Source organism: Metopolophium dirhodum, chromosome 6 (genome assembly GCF_019925205.1).
Source record: "Metopolophium dirhodum isolate CAU chromosome 6, ASM1992520v1, whole genome shotgun sequence".
Taxonomy (NCBI): domain Eukaryota; kingdom Metazoa; phylum Arthropoda; class Insecta; order Hemiptera; family Aphididae; genus Metopolophium; species Metopolophium dirhodum.
The window spans coordinates 28,934,931-28,948,507 of record NC_083565.1 but is presented as its reverse complement, the minus strand read 5'-3'; the positions used below and the strand labels follow the sequence as shown (position 1 = coordinate 28,948,507).

The window sequence follows — 13,577 nt, the reverse complement described above, 5'->3', positions numbered from 1 at the left end:
CGCCACCATAAAATCTTACAAACTTGTTTAACTATAGTTTCTATTTTCAAAATTGCATCAAACAAGTACCTATCTATAAAATTATAATTGTCGAACAAGGGTAATTTTTTTATACCTACTAATTATTAGGTACAACTAGGACACTAAAAAAGGCTGGTTTAAGTTAGGTAAACAATTTTCCGTCAGGTATTTCCAAAGGAAATTGAAGCATTGGTGGGCTGGAAATTAAAATATTTGTCTACACCACCAGAAGTACGCCAGAAGTATTGTTATTGCCTATTTGTGATTGGTTTGCTGTTTAATTGGACGGTATTTTAATTTTTACATATTATGTACCTAATTAATTAAATATATAACATATTAATTATATATGTTATACCTATAACCATAAGTCATTGAGCAAATCACTACATTAATAAATAATAAGGTAAACGTTATGAGTATATTAGTTATAATATGGTCTAAACTCATCTAAAGTATAATTTTGTTTTTAAAAAACTTTTTTGAATACCTATAATAGGTATAATATAATATAATTGTAAATATATTCTATTATACAATGAGTCCTGGGGGAAGTCATATTATAAATGTATACCAAAAATGATGAAAAAATACTCTTTAAAGAGTTGATCTATCTTTTTTATTTTTTAAGTTATGCGTAATTCACTTTTTTTATCAAAACTAAACCTCTCACGCATTTGTTTATGTATCTTCAAAACTTTTCAACATTTTGACGTAATTTTTTTAATTTATTTAAAGCTATTTAGTGTCTTATCAACAAACATACGCAATTAAATCAGAAATGTGCAAATTATTTTTATTAAATTGAAAAAAGTAAACATTTAAAAATTAACCTGTAGTAAATACTAAATTATTTGGAGTGCCTAGTAATTTTAAAAATAATAATATTTGATAAAAAATGTTTACTTTTCAATGTAATAAAAATAATTTGCCGATTTCTCATTTCTGGTTTAATAAATTGCGTATGTTGGTCGATAGGATAATTAAATAGCTTTAAAATAAAAATAAATTTCGTCAAAATGTTGAAAAGTTTTGAAGATAAATAAATAAATGTTAGATATGTTTGGTTTTGATAAAATAAAGATAATTGCCAATAACTTCAAAAATAAAAAAAAAAAGGTGGATAAGTGGATGTCGCTCTGCTGTACAGTACGTTACAAGTGGATCACTGTAATGGATGGTGTTAAATTTGAACTCAATGATATAATATCATTGTATAAGAAAAACGATTCTGAGCGAAAACGGTCAGTCAGCCTATGATTTTACCAAGTATATTTGATGATATTATTGTGAATAAAGTAATTTATATATAACCTATTTACTCGGAACCTTGATTTAAATTTTCAATCTTTAGCCATAAAAGTTAAACATTTTATACATTTTTAACCACAAAATAATTAATAAATTATAAATTTGATAAATGTTGTCAAAATTTGAACTTTAAATGCTTATAAAAAAAAATTGTGCCTATGTATTTTTAATATTTTTCAACTGCTATTAGAACGATATATCAGGAGCCTTATATTAAATGTACACGCTATTTTACCCAACAAATAAAAATTTATTGATATTTATAGAAAAAAAAACTAAAAAAATTGAAAACTGACAATGTCCGTAAACAGCTCAAAAAGAGTCAAAATATTTTCAACATTTTATGGTGTATAGAAAATGCTAATATGAACATTCAGTGAAATTTTCAAGTATCTACAGTCATTCGTTTTTTAATTACAATAAAATAAGAAAATTCTTACATGAGAAATCGAGTGAATATCAAATGTAGTAAAAATATAAATTCCAGACGCTCATAAAAATTTAATTTAAGATTCTTGTAGACATTTTTTTTTTTGATAAAGGTAGACAAACTTATGAGTAATCTTATATTACATTTTCAAATCTTAGATTTAAAAAGAAAAAATTTTATGAATTCTCAACTCAAAATAATTTGCTATTTTTCGTGGTTTTTCCGTATTTTGTCAAAATTTGAACTTTAAATGCTTATAATTAAAAACTGTGACTAAGGATTTTTAATTTTTTTCATCTGCCTTTGAAACAATAACCTAGGAGCCTTCTATTAAATTTTCAAGCCTTTTTAAAAAACAGATAAAATTTTATTGATATTTATAGAAAAAAAACTAAAAAAATTGAAAACTGACAATGGCCGTAAACAGCTCAAAAAGGGTTAGGTCAATCAAAATATTTTGTAAATTTTATGGTGTATAGAAAATGCTAATATAAACATTCAGTCAAAATTTCATGTCTCTACGGTCATTTGTTTTAGAGTTAACACCAAAAACCAAAATCAATTTTCTCAAAAACAGATTTTGCGTAAAAATTCCCGTTTTTCCTTAATTTTTCTTTTGTTTTTCACGTCGCTTGTGAAAACTACTGGGAAATTTTTACTTTTGACCCCCCAAAATACCAACTAGATTCACTTTCCTATCAGAAAAGTTACTATTGAAGAAAATCCAAGCACTTTTACTGTCCTAAAAGGTGATGACAGACACAAAAATAAAAAAAAAATAAAAAAAAAAACACACATCATTGTAGAATCAATACATTCATCGCTTCGCTCAGAATCTAAAATAAAGTAAATACACTCATTAAAGGGTATTTTTCATCATTTTTGGTATACTTTCATAATTCATTATGACGTCGGTCGGTCACTTCCTCCCGGAACATATATTGTAAATCCTATATTTTAGGAATTTGTTTGTGCGTTGAATAGTACTACTCTACTATAATATACAGTAGAATCATTTGCGCTGTAGTCGTAGACATGTGAATATTGATTATTAATCTGACACTTGCTTCTTAAAACAAATTGTACCTATACGATAATATTTTATTGCAACCACTAGACGTCTGAGCATATAGATCCTCCCGCGCACTATTCGACTATTACTATAATCAACGAAATAAATTATTTAATAAGATAAAAGGCTACAGTATAATATATTAATACATTATACATTTCAGTATTTCACAAAGCATAGGATATAGATATTTTATCTATATTCTTTACTAATTTACGACTCATCCCCTTTCGTTTTCAAAACTCAATTTAGGTACACCACACATAAATTAGTAATTGCCTAATATGATTAAAAATGCAATACAATTTCTATAATAAACAAATTGTGAATATATTTTCAAAATTCGAAGGGTTATTTGGTCTGGCGGCGAAACGGTGGTGGTGAAATGTCTGGCGGCGAAATGTCCGACGGCGAAACGTCCGGCGGTGAATCGGTCGGCGGCGATACGTCCGGCGGCGAAACGGTGGCGGCGAAATGTCCTAGACCCCACATTATATACGATACAAGATAATCGGTAATCTTCGTCTGTTGAGTGTTTCTTTGAAACGCGATTATCGCGTATTTTGGATAGGTATTCCAAAAAAAAATGTATAGGTACCACCACTCGATAACGTATTATAATATAATATTATAATCGCCCGCCTCAACCGTCGCCACATGCTATTAGATCATATTATTATACTAGTATAATATGATCTAAGGCCGTATACCCGCATTGCTTAAATGCGATGACGGATGAAAGAAATAGACGGTTTATCGATTTTCTACTGTAGGTATAGGTATTATTATATGCGTGATATAATATTATTAGGTAAATCATTATAAGTATGCGTGTTATTTTATAAGCCGTTCATTAGGTTTTTATCTTGTGCCGACTGCCGATTCTCGCAGTCTCGATGTACTTTTGCGAATCCGCTCCATAACCCATTACGAAAATATTGAGTTACAACAATAGCAACATTTAAACAATTTATTTAATTTTATTTTCCTCGTCTTAAAAAAATTTGTTTAATTCAGGTGAAAATAAATTCCATTGCCGAGTGGTGGGGGGGGGTGTAGCACCCCCCCCCCAAGACCCACCTTCGGTTCGTCCCTGTGTGTATTACGCTACAGACGTTTTTAACATTTATTAATAAAATAATATGTACAATATTAGGTATATGTATTGTAAAAACATTTTTTTTCTACTGATTTGCAATTGTTATTGACAACTAATAAAAGATTTAATATTATATGTCTTGAAATAATGTTTTATACTGAAAAATAATTGTAATAAATAAAAATAATATAGTAATTTATATTATAATAATTTATATAATATACCATGCGAATACAATAATTACAAAAAAAACTGTAGGTAAGTGGATGTCGCTCTGCTGTACGGAAGGTAACAAGTAACTGTACAGCCACTGTAATTGACGGTGTTAAATTATTATTATTAAATTAAGAATAATATGAAATATTTTTGAGTATTGTAGGTGTAGGAACGGTTGGATGAAATAATGACAATAACGTCTTGGCAAGACACACGTTTTATTAACGAAATACAATATAATATAATATATATATCAGCGCGAGTTTCGTCGACGATGGTCAGGCAAAAGCTGCCTGCCACCACCGCCGCTGGACGGGCCGGCGGCTCGTGACGCCGGCGGCGACCAGACCGGTTGTCTGATTCGGAAAAAAAAAGACCGTTTGTCGGTCGCGATCTCGCGGACGTCGACGGAGACGCCGTGGTCGTTGCGATAACGACCGCGACGGTATGTTCAAGTCAATAACAATGAGTAAGCTACTGCTATGTTTCTATAAGGTCGCAATTTGCGTACTATTGGGACAATATTATTATGATTAATTTATAGATAAAGTAATATTCGGAATAAATAATTTGCCGCACAGCTTGCCCCCCCCCCCTTGGGGCCGACACTAGCTATATACTATGGCGGGGCTCCATGATACTACACAATGTAAAGATGACACACACGTCTTGCATATATTATGTAGGTATCTGGTACCTATATACGTACATTTATATTAGAAGAACAAAATATAAATACAATAATCCCCTTCTAGTTTAATTTAAATATATTAATGATTATGTTAATTATGTTAATGTGAAAGTTTTGAATGTTATATTTGTGTTATTATGTTACTATGTAGAAGTTAATTCTGATCGGAGTCCGATCGATTTCGATGTATCGATCCGATTACAACGACGATACATCGAGAAAAAAGTAATTTTGCACACTGTAAAATGTAAGTAGGTAGTAGGTACACCTATTGCGTGTTGTAAAGTAGACTGTAAAATAAACACTAACTGCACTTAATTTTTAAAATATTTTTTAATCTATTATAATATCTAACTGTAAAGTTTTAAATTTAACAAGGAAAACATACTTAACCACTATCGGACCTCGAATGTTTTAAAAATAATATAAACAGTACCTTTTTAAAACTGTACATTTTAAAATGATCGTAACATGCGACGTTTTCTTAATAAATTTTGGCAGTGTTCGGAACGTTCACTAAAAAAATGAATTCGTTCACGTTCACGTTCAGTGCTTAAAAAAGGAACTCGTTCACGTTCAAATTCATATTTTTTTCAAATGAACACATTCACGTTCACGTTCTTTGAAAATATGAATTCGTTCATTTAATTAGTTTAATTTAATTTTTATGTATCGTTTAAAAACGAATACAAAATCGTGGAAATCATAATATTATTGTTGTTTTATGTTCAGGCGTGCCCAAAGGAATTTCATGTATTTTATTTTTATAGTTCGTAATATATTATTATATACTATCATAATAGGTATAGTACCTATATTATCAATCAATATTTATTAAATAATAAATCAATTTGAACGTCTTAAAAATCGTTTAAATTCAATAAATGTATAAACGTCGTTTACGTTCTATTTGAAAAAAAAAACGAATGACTTTCACGTGTTGTTCATTAAATATGAACGTGAACGAGCGTAAGTACACGAACGACGACGTTCTTTCCAAACACCGGTTATATGGTTATAATCATAATATTATTATGATCGCCTAACATTGATGGCAGTGCCAGTGTGGAGTGGGATTCGCTATCCATTAGGTTATAGGTCAATGACAGTGTGGTTTTCAAACTTATAAACCGTGCTTTTCAAACAATGTTCACGGCACACTGACTTTTTTATTTTGCTCTTAATAATTTGATGAACAATATTGTTTGGAATTATAATTATATATACATTTAATTAGTAATGTGTGCTTGATGGGCGAACAAATTTTTATTAATTTTATTATAGGACGAATAGTTGACATTTTTCAGAAGACCACGGCACACTTAATGAATGCTCGCGGCACCCACCAGAGGGCCGCGGCACCCAGCTTGAAAACCACTGGCTTATGATATAATAACTAGTTATAAAGAGAGAAGTGTGACGGAATGGGGAAGAGAGAAAGACTGTTTTTATCATTGCAACTCGTTCATATTTCATAAAGATTATTCAGGTTCTTCACTGTTCTTGTAAAAGTAATACTTTCATAAATTGTTCTTGTACTTATATCAAAAAAGTCAATTTCATCAAATATTTAGGATTATAATAAATCGATTCCCAATTAAATTAGAATGTATCTACATAGATTATCTGATTATGTATTTATGTTATGACTATTTAAGACTTAGGTCGTAAATTCTTTTGTGTTTTCAAGGACTTATGATTTATTCTAGACAAACAATATAAAAATACCAAAAAAAATATAAAAATAGTTTATTGATTTATTCTTAATTCTTGTTTATTTGAAAAAAAAAACGATTAATCGATATTCGATTAATATCCGATTAATCAAAATTACGATTAATCGTTTTTTTTCAACACGTAAAATAATCGATTAAGTCGATTAGTCGGAAGAAATTTTGATTAATCAAAATAATCGAACAGCCCTATAGGTACACGACGTGCGTAATACGACGCGGCAGAAAACGCAAGCCGACCGGCGTAGGTATAACGGCCGTCTTGTATAGCTGCTCTGGTACAAACCAATGCATTTTTAATTTGACGAGAACGCGGCGGAATAATCCATGTACCTATAGCCCCAGCTTTAGTTCGCAATATTAAATATTAATATAACATTGGAAGATGCCTTTTCTGCATCTTGCCGTGGCCTATCTCGCCATTCTTAATTACCAATCTATGAATGGGTATTGTCGACAAAAAAACTCGGCGCGACTTAATTAATATCAATAAAAATAAATAAATTAAATTCTGAAAATTATGTAATAATGACGTATCGTTACACGACCTGTATTACGTAATTCAATGTCATTATAATGTCATATTATTTATTATTGTACTTTAGGAAATTATTATATAATCCGTCAAAGAATCTGTTTTAACAATCGTGTTATCACTTATCAGTTGGCGTTTGTGGCCTGTGGAGCAAGTAACAGTGACCCGAGATGTGGAACCGCCCATTTATATGTGATTATTGATTTTAGCAGTTTTATATTATTTTTTACGAGACATATTTGTTTACTGTTTAGACCACTGTAAAGTAGTCTATATTTCATTTTCTGTAATCAGTGCGTACTTAAAAAAAGTAAAAAGTGTTATTATTGTTTGTTAATCTTTGATACAACTTTTTGTTGTTATAATCTTATTAATAATTCAAATCATTACAATTCGATTTGATAAAATGGATTTTACAGGAGGAAAAAATAATATGCCCAAAGACAGTCAAATCATCGTGTCGATGATGGAAGATTTAGGAATTGTTGAATATGATCAACAAGTTTTAAATCATTTTTTGGAGTTTAACCACAGTAATATTTAATACAATGAAACAAATGTTAATGGCTTTTCACTGTTATGAATAGTTTTTATTTTATTCATTAGGATACACTACTCAATTATTGGAAGACGCTAAGGCATTGTCAAACTCAGCGAAAAAGAAGAGTGTTGATGCCGACGATGTAAAACTTGCAATACAAATGGCGCAAAACGGAGTGTTTCCTAGACCTCCTCCGCTCAAAGTAAGATAATTTTGACTAAAATCAATTTCCCCTCCTAATGCCAATATACATTTTTTTAAATTTTATTATATGGATTTGTTATATATTATACTTCTTGCAACAAAAGATGTTGAATGGTGACAAAAGAATGGACCATTGTTCACAAAAATAAATGTATTCACTTAATTCAATATTATACATTTGTTAATTTTAATTACAACTAAATCTAAGACTTAAGAGTTTATGACTAACTGTTTTAATGTTTAGGTATTAATGACAGCAGCCAACGAAGTAAATCAAATGCCATTACCCCCGCCAATTTCTGCCAGTCAAATACGAATTCCACACGATAGTCCAAATTTCGTAAAAACAAAATATAGGCTTAGATATGAATCGGTAATAGTTTATCCTAAGCAGGTACTTTGTTAATTGTGTTTGTTGTATAAGTTTTTTACTCTCTTTCATTAGTAAGTTGCTAGTATGTTATTTTATTTACTAAGTTTAGTTACAATTTCTTTTCTATCACATATTTTAGTTAACTGGCAAAAAGTATTGTGGTTTTAATCCAACAATTTTTAACACAATCTTAACAATAGACCTGTTTTTTGTACACTGAGCAGTCAATGTTATTTTTATTTAAATTAATATTTATTACATTTTAATATTTGATATATAGCCTGTATGTTATGGAGAAAATAAGCGCAAGGCTAATAAAATAACAGCTGCAGAAATGTTAGCGGAGTCTAGAAGATTACAAAACGAACATACACCCGTGCCGCAATGTAATTAAATTTATCTAATTAATTTTAGTGCTTATGAATTGCATGCTATATATTAAAGTTATACACCATATATACAATTTAAATGACCTAGGTAATTCACAAAATTGTTTGTACATTTAATAATAATACACCATAATAAAATGTGCGTTCCCTAGTACATTTTTATTAACAAATTTAGAATAGCATGTTAATAAATAACTTATATCTAAAAAAAAATATTCTTACTTATAACATTTAGTAAGATACTTTGTTCATTTAATTTATCTGTTTCCAACGAGCAACAGTACCTATAATAGGTAGTATTTATTTTTTTTTAAATTTATTAAGATTATATATGTAATTGTTTAGCACTGTTTGTAACCATTTATCATGCCTAGACAATTTGGTAGTATATTTTAATAGACTAAATGTAAATATTTCTTAATGCATATACAAAAATAAAAATATGACACCGAATAAATTGATCTTATTCAGTGGCAAATTAAGCTTATTATTTTATCTGATCTAATTAAAAGATATCACCATTTGCTCTTGATCAATCTAGATCTTAATGATTTAATTCAACTTAAAATTGTTTTCTATTATGCAGTTTTTATTCTATAATTATGATTTATCAGGTTTATGTAATTAAAAATAATTTCACATGCATTATCTTATTAAATAAAACACTTAAGAGGATGTCACACCCGCATGTGTTGTCTGCGTCTTACAAATGTACAACATAGCAAAAACTGTTTTGCGCAGGACAACTTTTATCTTTCTGTGTTTGTAGTAGTGGCACCAAAATTTCTGAACATATAGGGTGGAAAATTATCTGTGCAACAGTGTGCCCATATTTTAGATAACATAAATACAATAAATGTTATTTGCTTCTAAACATTTGGTTTTTTTGTTTTTTTCATTTGCTTATAATAAATGATTGGATAGTGCTATTTAAAAAAAGCATGCTGTTGCACAGATAAAGTTCTTCTTTACATGTTGTGAAAATTTGGTAGTTCTACAACATATATATGGTGCGAGAAAAGTTGTCCCGCACAAAACAGTTTTTGGTATGTTGTACATTTGTAAGACGGAGACAACACATGCGGGTGTGACATCCTCTTAAATTATAATCATTGCAAGTTACCCCATCTCAATATTCTACTTAACAAATATTTTTTAAAAAATATGACATTTTAAATCACAAATAACAAATAACGTAAATTGTTTTCTTTAATGTATCCTCTACTAAACTGTATGATAAAAGTTCATGTTGGAAGAAAAATGAAAAATGAATATGCATGGTGAAATCTCTTTTCGTGGACAAAATTTACTATAGATGTTACGGCTATCACAAAAAATAAATTAAAACATTATTAATAAAATTATGATGTTCAAGGATATAAAGAACATAAATAAATACCATGTACATAATAAATCAACCAAAAAAATCAGTTTGTAAGGTGATAGGCTGACCAGTGTTTGGGACTTATATCCCCAAGAAACTTAAAAATGTAAAAACAAGCTAAGTTGATAGTTTAGCCAACTATAAAAAAAATTTTACGCTACCTTGTCTAGCTATTTATCATTAGACTGTTAAAATGTTTATATTGTATAAGTAAATGACAATTTCAGTTGTGGTACTATTATAATAAAAAAAAATACCCACTGCCATCAATTATAAATAAAAGTTGTCAAGTGGGTGCCTACCACTGCTATACAGTGGATGTCCAAATGGGTCACTGTAATATTGTATGGATGTGTTAAATTTGACAACTATATAAAACCATTGTTTACAAAAAACAATTATGAGTGAAGAAAGTCTATCGACCCATATTACTACATATATTTATCATATTATTGCCATTAAATAAGTAATTTATTTTACCATTAGACATTAATTTAGTAAACAGCATGATGAATTATTTTTTCAAAAAAAATTGCATTTGAAAACGCCATTGTGTGCATAAAATATAATAAAATGGTATAAATTAAATAATTTACCTAATTTAAAAGTTTCAAGTATCTACAGATAATATCTTTACATTTTAACAAAATAACTTAAATCATTATTCTTTGCTTAAATATTTAATTTCGTCCAAATGTGAACTTAAAATATATAATAAAAATACTGTGATTGTATATTTTTTTTAGATATTTTGGTAAAAGTATGAACTTTGTAAGATAAATCTTGTTTAACATTTTCAATCCTTAGCTATAGCAATTAATTATTGGCTGAAACAATGAATGTATTTTTCTTAGTTTTTAATAATAACTTTCATTTTTTCAGCCAGTCAAATGAAAAATTCATTGAAGGCTGAACTTCGAGAAACAATTGAAGATCGTCGAAGCAGTCATGAAAGCGCTCGAGAAAATGATAAAGATGAAATTATGGATGCTTAGGCTTATCAAAATCATTCATATTCTGATACTGCACTCAATGATATGGTCGAAAAATTACTTAATGATATGTAATTTATCATGGATTACATTATAAAATTAAAAATACTTTAAATAGTATTTTCATTCTCTTTTATTCAATATTATATTTTACATTTTACTTTAGCTCATAGTTAATAGCCTATCAAAACTAATAATGAATTAATCAACTTTGAGTTTATCATTTTAAAATCAGGATTTTATGTAATACAGCTTTATAAAGGCAATATACAACTATGATGATAAATATGGGTTTGGAATTTGTTGCACTAAAAATAATCAAAATATGCCATCAAAATTATTGAAATGTGCTTAAACACCAATAATATGTAGCTAAATCTGTATATTACTTTCGAAAAATTCATAAAACATATTACAATTTTGGAAATAAAAAATTCAAAAATAAGTAGTTACATAAAGAGTTATAAAAATAATTTGTACCGTATCAGTTTATTCGTTGTTATATATTTTACTTTGAGGCGTGTATATGCATTAAGAAATATTTATATTTGGTCTGTTACCAATTAAAATATACTACCAAAATGTCTAGGCATGATAAATGATAACGATTACATACAATGCTAAACTATTACATATTTGAATTTAATATACTGATTAATATGGACACTATTGTATGTTTTAGGCATTTTGAAACCAACTAGCTTATTCAGTATTATAATTGGAGGGCTTTAGGCTTCAGCCTCCACAAATCTCAAACGCCAATGCTACCTACGCAAATATAATTTATTTTAAGAAATATTTTTGAATGTTATCCAAATATAATTTTTTCTATTCATTTCACGAACACAAAAAAAAAATATGCACAAATATGCAATTTCAAACTTTGTATTTAATTTTGTCATTTTATAAAATAAATTTATAACTTACCTAGAATAATCTACAACCACTACTAAAAAAAAACATGCAAATGCAAGAAGTCCCGAACCCTAATGATAAATAATTGTATTATATAACCTTAACATGTTATTATCCATGTTTTATGAATTTATATCATAATCATTACATACATATAGTTTTAATGAACGATATATTTATTATTTTTTATACTTTTACAATTATAAAGTATAAACTTAAAGTATCTAATATTTTATTTTTAGTTCTTATGTATTCATAAAACATATTACTTTTATACTTGTGCCATTGAGAGAGCGCTACAAGGCGGCACCCAAAACTTGTCCGATCTCGCACATTCCCATCACTAAATCTGCCCGTATGCTGGTCGCCGTCACATCTGGAGGCCGTCATCTTCGTTGCTACAACTATATGGTAGAGCGGGAGAAATTTGGGTACGAAAACCCGGAGCTCGGTCATTTGGATGCGCCAACGAGTGGTGCTCTCTCAATGGCACTAGTATATAATAATCACACAATAAATACTATTAAAATTGGAATAAAAGATTTGTGTACACAATAATCAGTCATTAGCCAACGAGTCTGATACGGTTAATACATTATATACACATATGGTGACTACCTAGTTGAATCACAATTGATAGAAAAAAGTAGTTATTCCTTAAGTATTTTTTAAATATTTAGGCATTGAATAGTGTAAAATATTATGATGATAAATAATTGTATTATATAAGCTTAATATATTATTATCTATGTTTTATGAATTTATATCATAATCAATACATACATTTAGTTTTAATTAACAATATACTTATTATTTTTTATACTTTTACAATTATAAAGTATAAACTTAAAGTATCTAATACTATGATCATTTTTAGTTCTTATGTATTCATAATACATTTTACTTTTTATAATAATCACACAATTAATAATATTTAGTTAAGTTAAGTGTGTAAGCATGCAGTTAAAATATTATTACTTCACAATTATTAGTGTTTTTATCAAATGTAAACAAGAAAACTACAATAAATAAGTTTTCAAGTACCTATTCAAGTTTTGGTTCATAAATTCATTTGAAGATTTCTCTTGAATAATATGTAAATCTATAGAACATTACCTATATCATGAAAACTAATTTCATGATTTCATCAGTACCTACATATTTTGAAATGTAGAACAAGAGTTTTTATACTTTGAATGTAAAAATGATATTTGTCCATTATATGTATAAAAAAATGTTGAACTTTATTTATGATATGTTTATCATTTATCTTAAATGAAAATTGAAATAAAAGATTTGTGTACGCAATAATCAGTCCTTTGCCCGCGAGTCTGATACAGTTAATACATTAGAATATTATTATACACTGTGACTATCTAGTTGAATCTCAATTGATCGAAAAAGTAGTTATTCCTAAAGTATTTTTTAAATATTTATCGGCATTGAATAGTGTAAATTATTGTTATTATAACCAGAAAAAGTATCAGCCCTGTTTTTAAATTTATATTATATTCCACTGTTCAGATTTCATAAGTATTTAAGTATTATCTATTTAATTTACTGGTTAATTATTAGGTATACACAGTGCTTGGAAAGTTCACATTCATGTTCCTCTTGTTAAAAAGGAACTAAATCCTTTACCATTCCTGTCTTGAAGAGAGGAACTAGTTC

At 28.3% G+C, this 13,577-nt stretch overlaps 1 protein-coding gene across 1 annotated transcript in view; it reads left to right on the top strand.

Annotated features, from left to right (window-relative positions):
• LOC132946631 (uncharacterized) overlaps positions 1-12,856 on the top strand; it is a 60,894-nt gene extending 48,038 nt beyond the window's left edge. The window contains exons 3-7 of the mRNA XM_061016677.1: positions 7,528-7,641; positions 7,715-7,851; positions 8,098-8,226; positions 8,507-8,612; positions 10,882-12,856. Coding sequence (XP_060872660.1) covers positions 7,528-7,641; positions 7,715-7,851; positions 8,098-8,226; positions 8,507-8,612; positions 10,882-10,994 — 599 coding nt within the window. The 3' untranslated portion in view covers positions 10,995-12,856. The remainder of the gene's footprint in view (positions 1-7,527; positions 7,642-7,714; positions 7,852-8,097; positions 8,227-8,506; positions 8,613-10,881) is intronic.
• The last annotated feature ends 721 nt before the right edge of the window (positions 12,857-13,577 follow it).